The sequence below is a fragment of the Tripterygium wilfordii genome, chromosome 13 (genome assembly GCF_013401445.1).
Source record: "Tripterygium wilfordii isolate XIE 37 chromosome 13, ASM1340144v1, whole genome shotgun sequence".
NCBI classification, from domain to species: Eukaryota; Viridiplantae; Streptophyta; class Magnoliopsida; order Celastrales; family Celastraceae; genus Tripterygium; species Tripterygium wilfordii.
This window is the reverse complement of record NC_052244.1, coordinates 378,349-400,048: the sequence shown is the minus strand read 5'-3', so window position 1 is coordinate 400,048 and position 21,700 is coordinate 378,349. Positions and strand designations below refer to the sequence as shown.

The 21,700-nt window shown below is 39.3% G+C and overlaps 3 protein-coding genes and 1 long non-coding RNA gene across 5 annotated transcripts; all 4 read left to right on the top strand.

Annotated features, from left to right (window-relative positions):
- Positions 1–854: 854 nt before the first annotated feature.
- On the top strand, positions 855–21,448 carry LOC120012938 (L-type lectin-domain containing receptor kinase IV.1-like). Of its 2 annotated transcripts, XM_038864506.1 has the most exons (2): positions 855–2,417; positions 20,148–21,448. In XM_038864506.1, the coding sequence occupies exons 1-2, from the start codon at positions 1,446–1,448 to the stop codon at positions 21,165–21,167; spliced, it is 1,992 nt and encodes a 663-aa protein (XP_038720434.1). In that variant the 5' UTR covers positions 855–1,445; the 3' UTR covers positions 21,168–21,448. The 2 variants fall into 2 exon arrangements, with proteins under 2 accessions (XP_038720434.1, XP_038720433.1); XM_038864505.1 differs by lacking the exon at positions 20,148–21,448 and having other exon boundaries at positions 912–3,660.
- On the top strand, positions 6,318–6,947 carry LOC120012944. The gene is made up of 2 exons (XR_005471313.1): positions 6,318–6,554; positions 6,659–6,947. It is a non-coding gene; the product is annotated as an uncharacterized LOC120012944 (long non-coding RNA).
- LOC120012940 (L-type lectin-domain containing receptor kinase IV.1-like) lies at positions 10,783–13,300 on the top strand. Its single transcript, XM_038864508.1, has one exon. It carries the CDS (start codon positions 11,170–11,172, stop codon positions 13,144–13,146), a length of 1,977 nt encoding a protein of 658 aa, XP_038720436.1. The 5' UTR covers positions 10,783–11,169; the 3' UTR covers positions 13,147–13,300.
- On the top strand, positions 15,035–17,155 carry LOC120012941 (L-type lectin-domain containing receptor kinase IV.1-like). The gene has a single exon (XM_038864509.1). The coding sequence runs from the start codon at positions 15,035–15,037 to the stop codon at positions 17,009–17,011; it is 1,977 nt and encodes a 658-aa protein (XP_038720437.1). The 3' UTR covers positions 17,012–17,155.
- Positions 21,449–21,700: the final 252 nt, after the last annotated feature.

Below are 21,700 nucleotides of genomic sequence, written 5' to 3'. Positions count from 1 at the left end.
TACTTGCCACTTGGCGCATCCGCCATCTAGTGGGTGCTCTCTTTCTTCTGGATCTCATAGTTGTGACTGCTGGTTCTTAGCTGTGTCTTTTGGGTTGTTTAGTAGATAGAGCTGTCGAAAATTAACGATAATAACTGAATGATCGGTTGTTTTAATTTTTTTTTTCATATTTCTTTAAAGACTAAGTGGAGAAATCCATCAATAATAAAAAAAATAAAAATAACCGACAATAACTTATTGATCGGTTGATTAAATTTACATTAAAAAATCGACCGTAACTGACCGTGTTGATTTTTGAACTCTAGTATGTACAATCAGATCTCATGGTCACCCACAAAATGATAGGTGCAAATATTGGCTCAAAAAAAATGTTAGGATGTCAAATTCTCACATCGTGGAATATGATGGAATTTATAAATCAAACACAACATTTCAACATTTCATAACCCATTTAATAAACACAAAGTCGTGAGAGTCTTAGGTCCAAAGTAGATAACATGTGAAATGATTTGGATTAAACTTCTATCTCACCTCCTACGTGAATATGATATCACAACTTGTGCTCATAAGACTTAATACTTGTTTGGATCACCATGCACCTGTTCTGACGTACCGTCCAAGCCACAAAGAACATGCCATGTGTGAAACCTTATCTCTGAAGTGTCTGTTCTGCATTTAACAAGCCTAACACTGTCGTCCAAATGATATGAAAACACAGCATAAACGAAATTAATTAAGAGAGACAAAAGAAAAATCTGCAATTCAATCCACACAAATAGAGGTAAAACGAGTGTAGAACAACTGATGGATGGAAGACCTTAATTCCCTCGGTCAACCGCCATTGAAATATCTGTTGACTTTTTCCTTCTGATGGAGACACACCATCTACCTCAAATTAATTGGGCCTCTACTGCTAGTCTGCTACTACTACTTATAGCTTAGTTTTGGGCTATAGCTTAAAGTGTAATTTATTTTTTATTTGAAAAAAAATAAATTCATCATGAAAAAGGCTTAAAGGGTTTTGGTTTTTGTCTAACGATACAGAATTATGATGTATTTTTTTATGTTTAATTTTATTTTTATTTTGAATAAAAAACATATCGCAGATGAGTTTCTGAGAGTTTTTTAGAAAGTATTTGAAGTGGTAGTATAATTACCTTACAGCTGCCAGGTGGGCTGCTGTGAACCTTTCATCCGTATTATCAATAAATCATCGCTAGTAAATATTAACGCACGCAGCAGGGTTAGCACTGTGGAGCAAGAAATTTCAGGCTACAACTCTCTCTCTGTTGTCATCATCAACATCCTCAGCGTCAGTTTTGAATTTTCAAAATGAATCTGTCGATTTTCTTTACCTAATTTGACGAGTACAAGAATTAGGTGCCATTAGTGACTAACATAAAGAAGCGCAACAGGTTAGCAGTAGTGGAGCAACAAATTTAGCAATGCTTTCCAGGCCACAACTTGCTCTGTTTCTCTCTCTCTTGTTCAAATTAGTATCTGGTGAAGATGTTAGTTTCACCTACAATGGCTTCCGCTCCGTCAACTTAAGCCTTGATGGTATGGCCCAGATTGCATCCAACGGCCTTTTGATCCTCACCAACCGTACCGATCAATCAACGGGTCATGCCTTTTACCCGAATCCAATAACTTTCAAAAACTCCAAAAACGACCCAGTTTTCTCCTTCTCCACTACCTTTGTTTTCGCTATTCTTCCCGACTTGCCAGATCTGGCGGGTCCTGGGTTTGCTTTTGTCATTGCGCCTACACGGGGTCTCCCAGGATCTGAGACAACTGCATACCTTGGCCTCTTCAATGGGACAAACAATGGGAACGCGAGCAACCATGTTGTCGCTGTAGAGTTTGACACGTTTTTGCACAAACGGGTCGGCGACATTGATGGAAATCATGTTGGGATTGATATCAACAGTGTGAACTCCGTAAAAGAAGAAACAGCAGCATATTTTGACCAGGAAACAGGTCGTTTCATCAATTTTAGCATGATTAGTGCTAAAAAGATTCAAGTTTGGGTGGATTATAATGGCTTGAACAGACAACTCAATGTCACTATAGCTCCAATCAATTTGGGGAAACCAAAACAACCATTGTTGTCTCTGTCTTGCGATTTGTCACCAATCTTGAACGACATCTCGTACATAGGTTTCGCGGCATCTACTTTTTCAGTCGTGTCACCAAGACATGTTATCCTAGGTTGGAGCTTTAAATTGAATGGTCAAGCCCAAGACCTCGATCAATCTAAGCTCCCAAAGCTTCCTCGGATTGGGGGTAAGAAAGTATCCAAGTTTTTGACAATTGGGTTGCCTTTGATTTTAATTAGTTTGGTTTCAGTAGCAATATCGGGTGTGGTGTATGTCATAAGAAGGAAGAGGAAGTTTGCAGAGGAGCTTGAAGAATGGGAGCTTGACTATGGGCCTCACAGATTCAAATTCAAAGACCTTTATGTGGCTACAAAAGGTTTTAGGGACGATGGATTACTGGGTGCTGGGGGATTTGGCAGTGTCTATAGAGGTGTATTAGAAAAAACAAAAATTGAGATTGCTGTGAAGAGGGTCTCACACGAATCAAGACAAGGTATTCGAGAATTTGTCTCAGAGATTGTTAGTATCGGTCGACTTCGCCATCGAAATTTAGTTACCCTTTTGGGGTACTGCCGGCGTAAAGGAGAGCTTCTTCTAGTGTATGATTTCATGCCTAATGGAAGCTTAGACAAGTACCTCTATGACCAACCAAAATTGACTCTCAACTGGAGCCAGAGATTCCGAGTCATCAAAGGCGTAGCGTCTGGCCTTTTCTATCTCCACGAGGAGTGGGAGCAGACGGTGATTCACAGAGATGTCAAGGCCAGTAATGTGTTATTAGATGGTGAAATGAATGCAAGGTTAGGAGATTTTGGCCTTGCAAGATTATACGATCATGGATCTGCCCCTCAAACAACTCACATTGTCGGAACTCTTGGTTATATGGCACCAGAACATACTCGAACCGGAAAGGCCACAACGAGCACCGACGTGTTTGGTTTTGGGGCGTTTTTACTTGAAGTTGCTTGTGGAAGAAGACCAATTGAGCCAAGAGCACCTAAAGAAGAACTAATATTGGTTGATTGGGTGTTCTCATTTTTGGCTAGAGGAGAACTTCTGGAGGCCAGGGATCGAAGTCTGGACATAAATAATGTAGCAGAGGAAGTTGAATTGGTATTAAAACTTGGGTTGATATGCTCGCAATCAGACCCAGATTGCAGGCCAAGCATGGGCCAAGTAGTGCAGTACCTGAAAGGAGATGCTCCCGTGCCTGATATGTCAAGTATTGGCCTTTCTTTAAGTGGTTTGGGATTTGCAAATAAGCAAGGTTTCGATGAGTTTCACGGGTCGTATCCGTCGTCTTCTTCAATTGGTAAACCATCCACAACTTCATATTCTTATGTTGCAGAGTCCCTCCTTTCAGGGGGGCGATGATTCCAGTTAATGTATGGTTCTGTTCAAGATTAGCGGTGCATGTTAATATAATGAATAAGATTAGTCTTCTAGTTGTATATCATGTTAAGTAATGAGGATAAATCAATTTAGTTAATTGAAGTCAATGCTTAAGCCCAGTACATTCCAATACTAGCAGTATTACGTATGACACTTATTTTTTTTTCCCAACTATTCTAGATGGTAGAATTTTATGAATCATGTTTAACTCATAATTTCACATTGATCAAAAGTACATTCATCTCGACATAATTTCACATTGATCAATGTACGTTCATCTTGGCGTTTAGGGACGATTGAATTTTCATTGCTTATTCAATGCACCTCTTTTAACATACCTCCAAGCGGCAAAGGACGTGCCACGTGTAAAACCTTATCTCTTAGAGGACTAAAATGTCTATCCAAACTAAATGATATGAAAACATAGCATAAACGAAATTTATTACAGCAGACAAAAGAAAAATCTGCAATTCAATCCACACAAATAAAGTTAAAAACGGGTGTAGAACAACTGATGAAAGATGTTAATTACCTAGGAGTTTTTTTCCAATCTAATACTCTGATATTAAATATGTCCCAATATAACATTTGGATGAAATTATTTCCTTATATAGCACTACACGTTAATCAGAATGACATGTTTTTTGAAGTTTTTATATGGATGGGATGGAGTGACTAGTGTAATAAAATGGCGTGACTAAAAAAATATAGAGTCACGCCATCTTCAACGGCGTCACCATAGATCACAAATTAGATAATCGGATTCTGGAATTAAGCTGAATCTTCATATCGAGGTGCCATGATCCACATAAGAATTCTGCAAGGACACGTTGTGCTTGCACTCCAAGTGTTATGGTTAGAATTCTTACACGATTTGGCATGTCAGTACATGCATACATGTATGGCGAACAAAATGGATGTCGATGATGACGACATGGGTGAGATGTTGCAAGACGAGGAGTAGATTGAGAGGCAAGAGGAGGGTGGAGGGTTCAGTGAGCAAATTTTAGTAATCTGGAGGTGCCATGGATGCTAAGGAACTTTGGTCTCTCTCAGAACAAGAATTCAGAGTATCCTTGATGGCTAAAGATGTTATATCTACCCCTTGATCAACTCAATAATTTTGCAGATTGCCTCACTCAAGTTGGATTGACTATGTTCTTTCTTCATTTCTTTTACTGAGATGTCTAAATGCAAGGTTTTTTCAGTGAAGACATAGCTCTTGTGTCTTCTCTGTTACTGAAATGCTTCCGCTGGAGCCTGAATTTCTAGTAATAAGAAATCTGAGACCGGATTAGGATACGAATTTGGTGTGAAATTGGAATCAAAAAGTGGTTTAGTGGACGTGACAATATTCTGTTTCAAAGCAGGGGAGGAGGTTGGTGTAATGTTTTGCCATATATGGTCACGCCATGGAGAATGGCGTCAATCAAGTTCTAATATAGTAACGCTGTTGCTATTGGCGTAATTGTAAAAAATATGCACTAATCACGTCATTATGATTGACGTGTAGTGCTATATAAGCAAGTAATTTCATCCGTGTGTATATTGGGAAATATTTACAGTCGGAATAGATTGGAAAAAAACTCTATATTACTTGGGTCAACCATCAGAGAAATACATGCTGACTCTTCCTTTTGATGGAGACATAACATCTACCTCAAATTAATGGTGCCTCTACTGCTAGTCTGCTACTACGACTTGGATGAAAAAAGATCAATTGGTGGGTCACGTGAGTAAGATGTCTATAAATACAAGAAGTTTCATCATATTAAAGAGATTTGATTTTTGAGGGATCTAATTATCCCCCCTGAAAGTAGTGCAGTACTTGAAAGGAGATGCTCCCTTGCCTGATATGTCAAGTATTGGCCTTTCTTTAAGTGGTTTGGTAAACCATCCACAACTTCATATACTAATGTTGCAGAGCCCCTCCTTTCAGGGGGGGCAATGATTCCAGTTAATGTATGGTTCTGTTCAAGATTAGCAGTGTTTGTTAGTATAATGAATAACATTGTCTTCTATTTAGTATATCAGGTTAAGTAAGGAGGAGACATCAATTTAGTCAATTGGAGTCGATGCTTAAACCCAGTACATTCTAATAAAGTAGAATAAACTTTATTAGAACAAACATTAAAGCAGAGAGGGAAAAAACAAACTAACAGTGGAAAAATATCACCACATGCTAGGCGTTGCCGTTAACTACAACGGTTATAAAATTCAAAAACAGAAGAGACTCCACTGGTCATCCAATTTTATTTCCTGTAAAACCACGAATATTTCCAATGATCGTCCCTCATTGGCTTCTTATTGACAGGATCAAAATTGAAGTTTGGGTTAGTGGCGTTAAAAAATTGCAAAAACCAAATCGATTGATCGGTTGTTTTTCCAAAAAAAATTTACAAAGAACTGATCGAAATAACGACGATAATCGATCAATTGGTCGACTATTTTCATGTCAAAAAACCGAAAAAAATCGACCATAATCGGTTATTATACCCATAGTTTGAGCAAGTAATTTAATAATAGTTTAATCATTTGGGTAATAGTCTGTTGTTAAATTTCTCTAAAGCCAAACCGTATAGATTCGAAAGGTTATGAGTTCAATTCTCACGAGGAACAATATTTTTGTGGCAATAGATTGAGTTTTGACCAAACTTATCATGTCATCATGTGAGAAATTTATGCACGTACATGTTTGAGGGTATAATATTGTTGTCGGTTAAAAAAAGAGATTTAATAACAGTTAGAGGTATCGTACTCCTTTGCATAAAATGAAGAAGAAAGTAGTCAAGTTCCTTTTAGTCTTGCATGAAGTATGTCCAAATTCAGACTGAAGGAAATATAGATGTACATACTTGTATGATCATACTGTATTACTATGATAGTCGCCATTATTTATTTGAACTTAAGCCCAACCCAAAAAAAATCGTTAGGCCCAAGAAAAACTCATATGATCTCCGAGTTTGTTGATTTATCCGTTAATGGACCTTTTCATGGAACAGATATAAGGCTCAACTTCGAAGACTGGTTTGGCCCAAGACTTTTTAGTAAAGCTCAGTCCAGGTAAGTCATCCTGGCCCCACCATCTCATCCTCTCTTCTTCTTCCTCGTTTGAACTTTAAGCACATAATCACGGCTTAACAAGCTTTGATCTTCCATCTATTAAGGCTTGGGCGCAAATAAACAACAACCAGATCTTTTGGCTATCCTGGAAACAGCTGTGTAGGGTCAAACGACGCTGACGAGGGATCCTGCAAGGGTGCTGATTCAGCAGATATAATGGCCGGTCATGCAACGGTTAGCAGAACAGTGGCAGTCTATTTAGATTATTGAGAGAGAAAGTGACGGTACTAAGGAGTGATTCCTGAGTTGTTCTTAGAGAGTGATTGCCATTTATCCTTGTTTTGTTCCCCTGATCTTCTTGTGTTGAATAGTTATGTTGCGATTCCTGAGCTAGTTCACATCACACACCGTGTGTAAAACCTTCTCTCTTAGAAGACTAATGTCTATTCTGTATTTAACAAGCCTAACGCTGTCGTACAAATGATATGAAAGCGCAGCATAAACGAAACAAAAGAAAGTCGGCATCAACCCATCAAGACCTTCATTACCTGGATCAGCTGCTCACTCTTCCTTTTGATGGAGACATAATATCTACCTCAAATTAATGGTGCCTCTACTGCTTCGATCTATTAGTTGGATATATGTTCAAAGAGTACAAGAAGTAGGTTCCATCAGTAAATATTGTTGACATTTTTGGATTAGGAATGAACCCACGTTAAATGGATATATCTAAAATTAGACTATTAACATTGAATGAATTTCCATTACTCAAGAATCGTAGGTGAATCCACATTAAATGGGTCTAAAATTGGCTATTAGTATTGAATGGAATCCTATTATATACCCAAAAGTTATGATCTAACGAGGCATTTGATTGACATTTTAAGGGGATGAGGCGAATCGAGTGTGAGAAACACTAATTCTCTTGTTTGATTGAGTTAAGGAGGGTGAAATCTCAAACTCATCCCACACTCATTTTCTCCTTATGGAGATCAGCCAAACTCACCAAAATGATGAGATTGACTAATCTCCACAAAAGAGAATGAGTTTTGATACTCAAAAGATTATTATATCTCTTATTAATAAGTAATCACAACCATTAAATTAATATATTCTTATTTTTATGTACAAAAAAATTGGGTAATATGAACATTGGACAATTAAAATTCTAATACTCATGCTCACTCTTCATTTCATATCAAACATGGTAATGTTCACCTCACACTCACCTCATACTCGTCTTAAGCTCGACTCACATTCATTGGAATAGCAACTTAATGCCCTGTAAGAGTCTAGGTCCATCCAAACACTTATAAAATCTGCATAACTCTTTTCATTTTCCAAATGTGATTATGTGAGACTTTTTGCGTGCAAAAATAATAAAGATTTCAGTAATAATCATCCCAACAACATTATAGTATTGTGTGACATTCATTCATTTGGATGAAAATCACACTCAATATTGAGATACTTTTGGAATGCTCATCACTAAGATCCCTAGCATGGTTGATGTGTGTGGGTTCCGGCAAATATAAATAAACGCAACCGGAGATGAGATTACGTGGATCAACCGGCATGGAAATATTGAGCTTCCTTTTTTTTTGATAAGCGATTGAAGCTTCCTTTTGATGGAGACATGACATATTTGCCTCATCAACATCCATAGCCTCCGCCCTCAGGTTTGAAATTTCAAAATGAGTTGGCCACAGTACTGGGTTTTAGACTTATCCACTATAATGGGACCCAATCTGTCGATTTTCTTTAATCTGATTGAAACTCCAACGGTTGGCCAGTCGGGATTGTTACTTGTTCCTGAAGTAATTTGACGAGTACAACAAACAGGTGGCATTAGTAAATATTAAATAAGCGCCAAGTTAGCAGTAGTGGAGCATGAAAGTTTAGCCATGCTTTTCAGGCTTCAACTTGCTCTGTTTCTCTCTCTCTTGTTCAAATGAGTGTCTGGTGAAGATGTCAGCTTTACCTTCAATGGCTTCCGGTCAGTTAATTTAAGCCTTGATGGTATATCCCAGATTACATCCAACGGCCTTTTGATGCTCACCAACGATACCCCAACAAGGAATTGGTCATGCCTTTTACCCAAATCCAATAACTTTCAACAACTCTAAATCCAACCAGTGGTGGATCCAATGCCTGCCCACCCTCAACTTTCGACAAAAAATTATCAAATATACTACTAAATGTTTCAAATTTTAAAAATAAACCCATTTAGTTTTAATAAAATCTTAATTGTTTTTTTAAAAAAATGTATATTAGTAGTTCTTTTGTACATGTAGTTGGAGTTTAAGAGATTTGATCTCTTGCACTTGGAAATTAGATCACAAGATTCTCATATTAATATGTGGATTTTTTTATTATTTTTTTGTTGACGTGTCAATAAATAGCCTTAAAAAATTCCTAACACCACCACTAACTAAGTCCACCCTTAAACAATTTTCTAAATCCACCCCTGAATTCGACCCCTTTTTATCCTTCTCCACTACCTTTATTAATTTTCGCTATTTTCCCTAAACTCTCACACCGTGGGGGTCATGGGTTTACTTTTCTCATTGCACCAAAAGCGAGTATCCTAGGAGCTTAGGCGACCATATTGTCGCGGTAGAGTTTGACACTATTCTAAGCAATGAGTTCGACGACATTAATAACAACCATGTTGGGATTGATATCAACAATTTGGAATTCGAAAAGACAGAATCAGCAGCATATTATGACGGTAAAACATGCTGTTTGATCAATTTGACACTTACTATAGTGCTAAGTTAAGTGCTAGATAATTTTGAAGTATTTGAGATGATACTTTCTTGATAAGTTAAGTGTTAGATGTTCACAATGGGTATAATGGAGTGTATTTTAAGCACCTGAAATGCTACTTTTTTGATAAGTATAGCGCTACATGCACACAATGGGTAAAAAATGACACTTGAAAATTTAGTTGTGGAAAAATGATACTTGAGAGTTGGAGTATGTATATAGTTGATGAATAGTGAAGAGAGAGGTGATGAAAATGAAGAGAGAGGTGATGAAAAATAAAAGAGAGAAGATGAAAAGGAAGAGAAAGAAAATAGAGAAAATGAGTATGAAGTGTTGGAATGTATGGAGTGTTGATGAATAGTGTATATTGTGGGATTCACTCATCCAATTAAATTGTGCCACGCAGGATAGATGAGAAGAGAGAGAATGATTTTGGAGTGCTGGATATTTGGTGCACCACTGTGGATGCTCTAAAAGGATGCGAGTTTGGGTGGATTATAGTGGCTTGAACAAGCAACTCAATGTCACTTTAGCTCCAATCAATGTCCGGAAACCTAGAACTCCATTGTTGTTTTTTCCTCCAAATTTGTCATCAATCTTAAACGACGTCTCCTACATTGGTTTCTCGTCATCCACGGGAACGACCTTGGCAACAAGACATTTTATTCTGGGTTGGAACTTTAAATTAATGGTCAAGCCCAGGATCTCAATCTAAATGACCTCTCCAGGCTTCCTCGTATTTGGCACTCCTCTAGCCTTCGCATAAAAAAAAGGAGAAGAAAAATTGTCGAGCTCCGTTTACTCTTTTTATCTTGCGTAAAGTATGCCAAATTGAAGAAAAAATAAGGTGCACATACGTGCATCATCATATCATCACTGACTCATAGTCGCCATTATTTATTTGAACTTAGGCCCAACCAAATTCATCTGACCTCCAAGTTTGTCGATTTGATTTAGGGTAGCTTTAATCACACCTCGATTTTTTTGAAAGACACCTCAATCTAAGTTGACCATTTCTTGTAAAAATCAGTTTGACGGGGTATCTTTAAAAAAAACCAAGATGTGACTAAGTTACCCCTATTTATCCGTTAATGAACCTCCCCATGACCCAGATATGTAATCCGAGGCTCAATTCGAAGACTAGTTTGGGCTATTGCCCACCATCTAAATAGTGGTCCAAAACTTTTGTGGCAAATCTCACTCCAGGACCCTGTTACGTCACCCTGGCCCCACCATCTCATCTTCTTCCTCTCATTCTTCCTCATTTGAACTTTCAGCACAGAACGGCCATTTCCAGATCACGGCTCGAGCTTTAGCTAAGGAACCCTATTCCAGCCACAAAGCACACACACATATGTGAAACCTTATCTCTTAAAAGTCTAAGACGTCGATAATATATTTGACAAACTTAACGTTTCCGTACACATTAATGTCAATGAAAACAGAGCCTCGACGAAATTAATTAGAACAGACATTGATATGAAAGTCAGCGACTCAATCTTCACAAATAACTGGACTCTAGGCGTTTTTAAACCGGAGATGACCTCGATTTCGTGGGCCAACAGGCACAAAAATACTGAGTTTTCCTTTTGATGGAGACACAGCAGCTGCCTCAAATTAACATCCATAGCCTCAGGTTTGAAATCTCCAAATGAATTAAACACACTGGTTTTTAGTCCTCTATAATGGTACCCAATCTGTTGATTGTATTTCACCTGATTGAAATTCCAACGGTCGGGATTGTGTCCTATTTCTGAAGTAATATGACGAGTACAGCAATTAGGTGCCATTAGCAAATATAAATAAAGGCTACAGGTTAGCAGTTGAGGAGCAAGAAAATTTAGCCATGCTTTTCAGGCTTCAACTTGCTCTGTTTCTATCTCTCTTGTTGAAATTTGTGTCTGGTGAAGATGTCAGCTTCACCTTCAATGGTTTCCGATCGGCCAATTTAAGCCTTGATGGTATAGCCCAGATTACATCCAACGGCCTTTTGATGCTCACCAACGATACCCAACAAGGAATTGGTCATGCCTTTTACCCGAATCCAATAACTTTCAAGAACTCTGAATCCGACCCCATTTTATCCTTCTCCACTACCTTTGTTTTCGCTATTTTCCCTGAACTCCCAAATCGTGGGGGTCATGGGTTTACTTTTCTCATTGCACCAAAACCGAGTCTCCCAGGAGCTCAGTCGACCGTATACCTTGGCCTCTTCAATGAGACAAACAATGGGAACACGAGCAACCATGTTGTCGCGGTGGAGTTTGACACTGTTCTAAGCAATGAGTTCGACGACATTAATAATAACCATGCTGGGATTGATATCAACAGTTTGAAATCCGAAGTAGCAGAACCAGCAGCATATTATGACGATAAAACAGGCCGTTTGATCAATTTGACACTTACTAGTGCTAAAAGGATGCAAGTTTGGGTGGATTATAATGGCTTGAACAAGCAACTCAATGTCACTTTAGCTCCAGTCAATGTTAAGAAACCCAAAACTCCATTGTTGTCTCTTTCTCAAGATTTGTCACCAATCTTAAACGACGTCTCCTACATTGGTTTCTCATCATCCACGGGAACGACCTTGGCAACAAGACATTTTATTCTGGGTTGGAGCTTTAAATTGAATGGTCAAGCCCAGGATCTCAATCTAAATGACCTCCCCAGGCTTCCTCGTATTGGAGCTAAGCAAGTATCCAGGTTTTTGACGATTGGGTTGCCTGTGATTTTAGTTACTTCAGTTTCAGTAATAATTGCCAGTGTGATTTATATAATACGAAGAAAGAGGAAGTTTGCAGAGGAGCTTGAAGACTGGGAGCTTGACTATGGGCCTCACAGATTCCAATACAAAGATCTTTATGTTGCTACGAAGGCATTCAAAGACAAAGAACTACTTGGTTCTGGGGGGTTTGGAAGAGTCTATAGAGGTGTATTACAAAAATCAAGAGTTGAGATTGCTGTGAAGAGGATCTCACATGAATCCAGACAGGGTATGAGAGAATTTGTGGCGGAGATTATTACTATTGGTCGGCTTCGCCATCGGAACTTAGTTACCCTCTTGGGGTACTGCCGGCGTAAAGGAGAGCTCCTTCTGGTGTACGACTTCATGCCTAATGGAAGCTTAGACAAGTACCTCTATGACCAACCAAAAGTGACTCTCAACTGGAGCCAGAGATTTCGAGTCATCAAAGGCGTAGCCTCTGGCCTTTTCTATCTCCACGAAGAGTGGGAGCAGACTGTGATTCACAGAGATGTCAAGGCCAGTAATGTGTTATTAGATGGTGAATTGAATGCAAGGTTAGGAGATTTTGGCCTTGCAAGATTATATGATCATGGAACTGACCCTCAAACAACTCATATTGTCGGAACTCTCGGTTATATGGCACCAGAACATACTCGATTCGGAAAGGCCACAAAGAGGACCGATGTGTTTGCTTTTGGGGCATTTGTACTTGAAGTTACTTGTGGAAGAAGACCAATTGAGCCAAGAAAACCTAAAGAAGAAATATTATTAGTTGATTGGGTTTTCTCGTTTTGGTCTAGAGGAGAACTTCTTGAGGCCAGGGATCGAAGTCTGGGCGTAGATTATGTGGCAGAGGAAGTTGAATTGGTCTTGAAACTTGGGTTGATATGTTCGCAGTCAGACCCAAGCTGCAGGCCAAGCATGGGCCAAGTTGTTCAGTATTTGAATGGAGATGCTCCTTTGCCTGATATATCAAGTATTGATATTGGCAGTTCTTTAAGTGGTTTGGAGGATTTCACAGAGTCATATCCTTCATATTCATATGTTCCAGAGTCCCTCCTTTCTGGAGGGCGATGATTTCAAGCTTTGTAGTGTATTCTGGTATAATGAATAAGATTGTCTTGATGTGTATAACAATTTCAATGAAGAAAAGTTAGTGGGATTTAGGGCTGTTAAGAAAATAACCTTGTAATCGACGGATAATCTAATAATATTCTTCTCTCTAGATAAATCTAACTCATACACAAATCTCAATTTATAGTTTTTTACTATTTGGATTGATCTAGTGATTTTCGTGCCAATCCCTGGCGAACACCCGTCTTGTTGACGGGTGTGTTGGCGGACTGATAAATTCTAATTCCTAAAGAAGGAACAAGAGGGTTTGAGAGTAAATCTCGTTTGATAATTTTTATTTCATATCTTCGAAATAATACTTGCTGCCTTATATAGTCTTCACTCTAGTAACATGCAACTAATTAGGAAACCAAATATTTAAAGGAATTCATACATAATTATAGTAGCCTAATTACAAGGCTATCTTTTATTGGAAAGAACTACTATGCTAATTAATAGGTAAGAACGAATTGGCTTCCTTGAATGCAAAGTCCATGCTTCCATCAATTACTTGATTTGCGGCAACCTCAGAATCTGTCAACGATTCTCTTCCTTAGACAATATTCATGTCCACGTAATTCTTTGATTTTAAGCCTGCGGGCCCGATTGTAAGAGCCTACCTTGATTCTCATCACGGACACATCACCCTTTTGCTCACTCTTCGCGTCATGCGACGCCAAGGCTGTTCCCTTTGCATCATGCGATGTCAAGGTTGTCCCTCCTGCTCGCTCTCACCAACAATGTCCAAAGGCGCCTTAATGGTTCTGGAGTCCACCTCGACATGGTTGTCTTTGTCATAAGTCACTATACTCGTCACAGGGTTCTCATCATAATAACGTTTCAAGGTACTGCACTCCTCTGGCCTTTGCATAAAAAAAAAGAAGAAAATAGTCAAGCTCCTTTTACTCTTTTTATCTTGCATAAAGTATGCTAAAAAACTGAAGGAAAAATAAGGTGCACAGACGTACATCATCAATCATCATACCATCACTGACTCATAGTCGCCATTATTTATTTGACTTAGGCCCAACCCAAAAAAAGGTTAGGCCCAACTAAACTCATCTGATCTGATGATCTCCACGTTTGCCGATTTGATTTATCCGTTAATGGACCTCTTCATGGCCCAGATATAATACAAGGCTCAAATTCGAAGACTAGTTTGGGCTATTGCCCACCATCTAAATAGTGGCCCAAGACTTTTGTAGTAAATCTCACTCCAGGACCCTGTTACGTCACCCTGGCCCCACCATCTCATGTTCCTCTTCTCATTCTTCCTCATTTGAACTTTCAGCACAGAACGGCTATTTCCATATCACGGCTCGACTTTAGCTAAGGAACCCTATTCCAGCCACAAAGCACACACACATATGCGAAGCCTTATCTCTTACAAGTCTAAGACGTCGATTATATATTTGACAAACTTAACGTTTCCGTACACATAATGAAAACAGAGCCTCGATGAAATTAATTAGAACAGACATTGATGTGAAAGTCAGCGACTCAATCTTCACAAATAACTGGACTCTAGGCGTGTTTAAACCGGAGATGACCTTGATTTCGTGGGTCAAAAGGCACAAAAATACTGAGTTTTCCTTTTGATGGAGACATAACATCTGCCTCAAATTAACATCCATAGCCTCAGGTTTGAAATCTCCAAATGCATTAAACACACTGGGTTTTAGTCCTCTATAATGGTACCCAATCTGTTGATTTTATTTCACCTGATTGAAATTCCAACGGTCGGGATTGTGTCCTATTTCTGAAGTAATTTGACGAGTACAACAATTAGGTCCCATTAGTAAATATAAATAAAGGCCACAGGTTAGCAGTTGAGGAGCAAGAAAGTTTAGCCATGCTTTTCAGGCTTCAACTTGCTCTGTTTCTATCTCTCTTGTTCAAATTTGTGTCTGGTGAAGATGTCAGCTTCACGTTCAATGGTTTCCGGTCTGCCAATTTAAGCCTTGATGGTATAGCCCAGATTACATCCAACGGTCTCTTGATGCTCACCAACGATACCATTCAAGAAACGGGTCATGCCTTTTACCCGAATCCAATAACTTTCAAGAACTCTAGATACAACCCTGTTTTCTCCTTCTCCACTACCTTTGTTTTCGCTATTTTCACTCAATTCTCAAATCTGGGGGGTCATGGGTTCACTTTTTTCATTGCACCAACACCGAGTCTCCCAGGTGCTGATTCAAACTCATACCTTGGCCTCTTCAATGAGACGAACAATGGGAACACGAGCAACTGCATTGTCGCTGTAGAGTTCGACACTATTACAAGCAATGGGTTCGGCGACATTGATAATAACCATGTTGGGATTGATATCAACGGTTTGGAATCCGAAGTAGCAAAAACAGCAGGATATTATGACGACAAAACAGGCCGTTTGATCAATTTGACACTTACTAGTGCAGAAAGGATGCAAGTTTGGGTGGATTATAATGGTTTGAACAAGCAACTCAACGTCACTTTAGCTCCAGTCAATGTTCGGAAACCCAGAACTCCATTATTGTCTCTTCCTCGAGATTTGTCACCAATCTTAAACGACGTCTCCTACATTGGTTTCTCGTCATCCACGGGAACGTTATTGGCACCAAGACATTTTCTTCTGGGTTGGAGCTTTAAATTAAATGGCCAAGCCCAGGATCTCAATCTAAATGACCTCCCAAGGCTTCCTCGTATTGGAGCTAAGCAAGTATCCAGGTTTTTGACGATTGGGTTGCCTGTGATTTTAGTTACTTCAGTTTCAGTAATAGTTGCCAGTGTGATTTATATAATACGAAGAAAGAGGAAGTTTGCCGAGGAGCTTGAAGACTGGGAACTTGACTATGGGCCTCACAGATTCAAATACAAAGATCTTTATGCCGCTACGAAGGGATTCAGAGACAAAGAATTACTGGGTTCTGGGGGGTTTGGAAGAGTCTATAGAGGTGTATTACAAAAATCAAGAGTTGAGATTGCTGTGAAGAGGGTCTCACATGAATCTAGACAGGGTATGAGAGAATTTGTGGCGGAGATTATTACTATTGGTCGGCTTCGCCACCGGAACTTAGTTACCCTCTTGGGGTACTGCCGGCGTAAAGGAGAGCTCCTTCTAGTCTACGATTTCATGCCTAATGGAAGCTTAAACAAGTACATCTATGACCAACCAAAAGTGACTCTCAACTGGAGCCAGAGATTTCGAGTCATCAAAGGCGTAGCCTCTGGCCTTTTCTATCTCCACGAAGAGTGGGAGCAGACTGTGATTCACAGAGATGTCAAGGCCAGTAATGTGTTATTAGATGGTGAATTGAATGCAAGGTTAGGAGATTTTGGCCTTGCAAGATTATACGATCATGGAACCGATCCGCAGACGACTCACATTGTCGGAACTCTTGGTTATATGGCACCAGAACATACTCGATCCGGAAAGGCCACGAAGAGGACAGATGTGTTTTCTTTTGGGGCATTTGTACTTGAAGTTGCTTGTGGAAGAAGACCAATTGAGCCAACGAAACCTCAAGAAGAAATAATATTGGTCGACTGGGTGTTCTCGTTTTGGGCTAGAGGACAGGTTCTTGAGGCCAGGGATCGAATTCTGGGTATAAACTATGTAGCAGAGGAAGTTGAATTGGTGTTAAAACTTGGGTTGATATGTTCGCAATCAGACCCAGGTTGCAGACCAAGCATGGGCCAAGTTACTCAGTATTTGAAAGGAGATGCTCCTTTGCCTGATATGTCAGGTATTGATATTGGCCGTTCTTTAAGTGGTTTGGAGGATTTCACAGAGTCATATCCTTCATATTCATATGTTGCAGAGTCCGTCCTTTCGGGAGGGCGATGATTTCAAGTTTTGTAGTGTACTATAGTATAATGAATAAAGATTTGTCTTCATGCGTACAACAATGTCAATGAAAGAACAAAAGAAAGTGGAATCTCTCCGCAAACGGAGCTTAAAATCATGGGTTTTTTGGTCCACATTAAGTCAATTTTACATGAGCATGACATGAATGTGAGATGAGAATGAGGTGAGTGTTGGGTGAGCACGATCATATTTTTATATGAAATAATAAAAAAAAAGAGTATGAATGGGTGAATTTAAATAGTACTCCTATAACTTTCATGTTGCATTTTTCCTTTTAACAAAAATATTTTATATTGTTTTAGTTTAATTAATAATGGTAAAATAGTCTTTTGCATATTAAAACACATTCTTTGTGGGGGAGAATAATCATTCACACCATTTTGATGAACTTGACCGAGTTTGGGATTCCACTCTCTCAAAAATAACGAAACAAGTGAATTGTTGATATCTACCCTCATCTCATCCTCATTTCACCCTCTAAATATCAACCAAATACACATTAGAGATACCCTACTCCTTTGCAGAAAAAAGAAAAAGAAGAAAGTAGTCAAGCTCCTTTAGTCTTTGCATAAAGTACGTCTAAATTCAGATTGAAGGAAATACGAAAAATGACATATTAGTGCACATTTTATGAGATGCAATATGAGATCTGACATCGTAATATGATATCATATAGATCTGAGATCGTATGTTACTGTTTCAATGTTATCATAGATCTAAGATCGTATGTTACTATTTTAAACAATAACATTACGCGAACAAAACGGACCAACTTCGGGTCTCCCTTTTCAGTGGCCGTTTTGGACTGAATAAGGTTAGGCATTATGTGTTTCTTTCATGTTATTGTTTGAATGAACAAATATATAGCGGAGTAGTGATGTAATTGACATTTTCATGGGTACTTATTTGTCCATATATTTTTTAAGTGGATCTAGATGCTCAAAAATCTCCTTAAAAGTACTGACCTGAAATTTTCCCAAAGAAATATAAGGAGGTGCACATACGTATATCATCGTGCCATCGTAATCGCCATTATTTATTGGAACTTAGGCCCAACCTAAAAAAGGCTAGGCCCAACTAAATGTCGATTTGATTTATCCGTGGAAAACTTTAGTCACACCCCACTTTTTACTAAAGACACCCCGTCAACTGAGTTTTACAAGGGATGGTCAACTCAAATTGGGGTGTCTTTAGTAAAAGGTGGGGTGTGACTAAAGTTTTCCTTTATCCGTTAATTGACCTTTTCAGTTTTCATGGCCCAGATATAACATAAGGCTCAAGTTCGAAGAATAGTTTGGGCTCTTGCCCACCATCTAAATAGTCCAGTATCTCACCCTGGCCCCACCATCTCATCTTCTGCCTCCTCATTTGAACTGTCAGATCATAACGGCTATTTTCAGATCCCGGCTCGAGCTTAAACCAAGGCAGCCTATCCCAGCCACAAAGCACACCCCATAATTAGAACAGACAATGCTATGAAATTCTTAAAATAGTCTAATTGAAATGTAGAAATAAGATGTATTTCATTGATGAAGTAAGTATTACAGTTGGAAAGCTTAAGACAAGCTCAGGGAAGAAGAAAGACTAAATACAGAGACAGGGAGACCAGACGAGCGATAGAAGTCTTGTTTAATATTTGAAATAAAAATAATAACCAGCAACGGCACAATATGAGGCAAAACGACAGAGTTTCAATAAGGAGAAATGATGTCTTATATGCCTTGCTGAAATAAAAGAGGATTGAAAAACGACATCGTTGAGAGCATGACGATAACCAGATATGTCAACCGTGAATAGTGCCAAATGCAGGGGAGAAGACCAGAACTCTTAACAAGTCTGGACCCAATTTTCACAAATTACAGTCCTAGACGTAGTAGAACCGGAGATGACTTTGATTAACCGGCTTAAGTCTTCCTTTTGATGGAGACATAACCATCTGCCTCAAATTAATGGGTCATCATGAAGAATGGAGATCCAAAGATTCAGGTTTGAAATTTCAAAATGAATTCACCACACGGGGTTTCAGTCCAATCTGTGGATTTTCTTTAACGTGATTGAAATTCCAACGTTAGGAATTGTTTCGAATTAATTTGACGAGTCAAACAATTAGGTGCCATTAGTAAATATAAATATGCGCCACAGGTTTGCAGTAGTGGAGCAACAAATTTTAGCTATGCTTTTCAGGCTTCAACTTGCTCTGTTTCTATCTCTCTTGTTCAAATTAGTTTCTGGTGAAGATGTCAGCTTCACCTTCAATGACTTCCGGTTGGCCAATTTAAGCCTTGATGGTATATCCCAGATTACATCCAGTGGCCTTTTGATGCTCACCAACGATACCAATAGCGAAATGGGTCACGCGTTTTACCCGAATCCAATAACTTTCAAGAACACTAGCTCCTTCTCCACTACCTTTGTTTTCGCTATTTTCACTCAATTGCCAGATATGGGGGGTCATGGGTTTACTTTTGTCATTGCACCAACACGGAGTCTCCCAGGAGCCGAGCCAAACTCATACCTTGGCCTCTTTAATGAGACCAACAATGGGAACAAAAGCAACCATGTTGTCGCTATAGAGTTTGACACTGTTCTAAGCAAGAGTTTCCGCGACATTAATAATAACCATGTTGGGATTGATATCAACAGTTTGGAATCCGAAGTAGCAGAACCAGCAGCATATTATGACGACAAAACAGGCCGTTTGAGCAATTTGACACTTACTAGTGCTAAAAGGATGCAAGTTTGGGTGGATTATAATGGCTTGAACAAGCAACTCAATGTCACTTTAGCTCCAATCAATGTTGAGAAACCCAAAACTCCATTGTTGTCTCTTTCTCGAGATTTGTCACCAATCTTAAAAGACGTCTCCTACATTGGTTTCTCCTCATCCACGGGATCCGCCTTGACAACAAGACATTTTATTATGGGTTGGAGCCTTAAATTGAATGGCCAAGCCCAGGATCTCAATCTAAATGACCTCCCCAGGCTTCCTCGTATTGGAGCTAAGCAAGTATCCAAGTTTTTGACGATTGGGTTGCCCGTGATTTTAACTACTTCAATATCAGTAGTAATTGCCGGTGCAATCTATATGATACGACGAAAGAGGAACTTTGCAGAGGAGCTTGAAGACTGGGAGCTTGACTATGGGCCTCACAGATTCAAATACAAAGATCTTTATGTCGCCACGAAGGGATTCAGAGACGAAGAATTACTTGGTATTGGGGGGTTTGGAAGAGTCTATAGAGGTGTATTAAAAAAATCAAGAATCGAGATTGCTGTGAAGAGGGTCTCACACGAATCCAGACAGGGTATGAAAGAATTTGTGGCGGAGATTATTACTATCGGTAGGCTTCGCCACCGGAACTTAGTTACCCTCTTGGGGTACTGCCGGCGTAAAGGAGAGCTCCTTCTAGTGTATGATTTCATGCCTAATGGAAGCTTAGACAAGTACCTCTACAATCAACCAAAAGTGACTCTCAACTGGAGCCAGAGATTTCGAGTCATCAAAGGCGTAGCCTCTGGCCTTTTCTATCTCCACGAGGAGTGGGAGCAAACTGTGATTCACAGAGATGTCAAGGCTAGTAATGTGTTATTAGATGGTGAATTGAATGCAAGGTTAGGAGATTTTGGCCTTGCAAGATTATACGATCATGGAACCGATCCTCAGACGACTCACATTGTCGGAACTCTTGGTTATATGGCACCAGAACATACTCGATCCGGAAAGGCCACGAAGAGGACAGATGTGTTCTCTTTTGGGGCATTTATACTTGAAGTTGCTTGTGGAAGAAGACCAATTGAGCCAAGAAAACCTACAGAAGAAATAATATTGGTCGACTGGGTGTTCTCATTTTGGGCTAGAGGACAGGTTCTTGAGGCCAGGGATCCAATTCTGGGCATAAACTATGTAGCAGAGGAAGTTGAATTGGTATTAAAACTTGGGTTGATATGTTCGCAATCAGACCCAGGTTGCAGACCAAGCATGGGCCAAGTTGTTCAGTATTTGAAAGGAGATGCACCTTTGCCTGATATGTCTAGTATTGATGTTGGCCGTTCTTCAAGTGGTTCGGAGGATTTCCGAGAGTCATGTCCTTCATATTCATATGTTGCAGAGTCCCTCCTTTCAGGAGGGCGATGATTTCAATTTTCAAGTTTTGTAGTGTATTCTAGTATAATGAATAAGATTGTCTTCATGTGTATAACAATGTCAATGAAAGAACAAAAGAAAGTGGAATCTCTCCGCAAACGGAGCTTAAAATCATGGGCTTTTTTGTCCATGAAGTGAGTTGGATATGGGCATTGGTAAGTTAGGCTTAAACTCGGCCTGAACACCTGCCAGCAGATAAGTTGAGCCAGCACGAAGCTGAATGAAGATAGATCCAACTGGGTTCAAATCACGTAAACCCTGCAGGTATACATCTTCGGCCGAAGCCAATAACCAACCGGGCTATCCCAGTTTGGTTTGGATAGAATACATCATCAGTGGTTGTATACTATATTCCACCTATTAACCTACCAAACTTGCAGCTCAAACAAGCGTTATCCGTCACGACATGAATTGCATTTTCTGCCTAGATGGATTTCCAAGTCACCAAAGCAAAGATCTTACTCTACAAGATTGAGAAAGTTAAAGTGTCATAATCATGATTTCTCGGATTTACATCCTTTTTT

Excerpts from the sequence above, each read along its gene's own strand:
- LOC120012941 (XM_038864509.1), top strand. The coding sequence starts at position 15,035 with ATGCTTTTCAGGCTTCAACTTGCTCTGTTTCTATCTCTCTTGTTCAAA.
- LOC120012938 (XM_038864505.1), top strand. The coding sequence starts at position 1,446 with ATGCTTTCCAGGCCACAACTTGCTCTGTTTCTCTCTCTCTTGTTCAAA.
- LOC120012940 (XM_038864508.1), top strand. The coding sequence starts at position 11,170 with ATGCTTTTCAGGCTTCAACTTGCTCTGTTTCTATCTCTCTTGTTGAAA.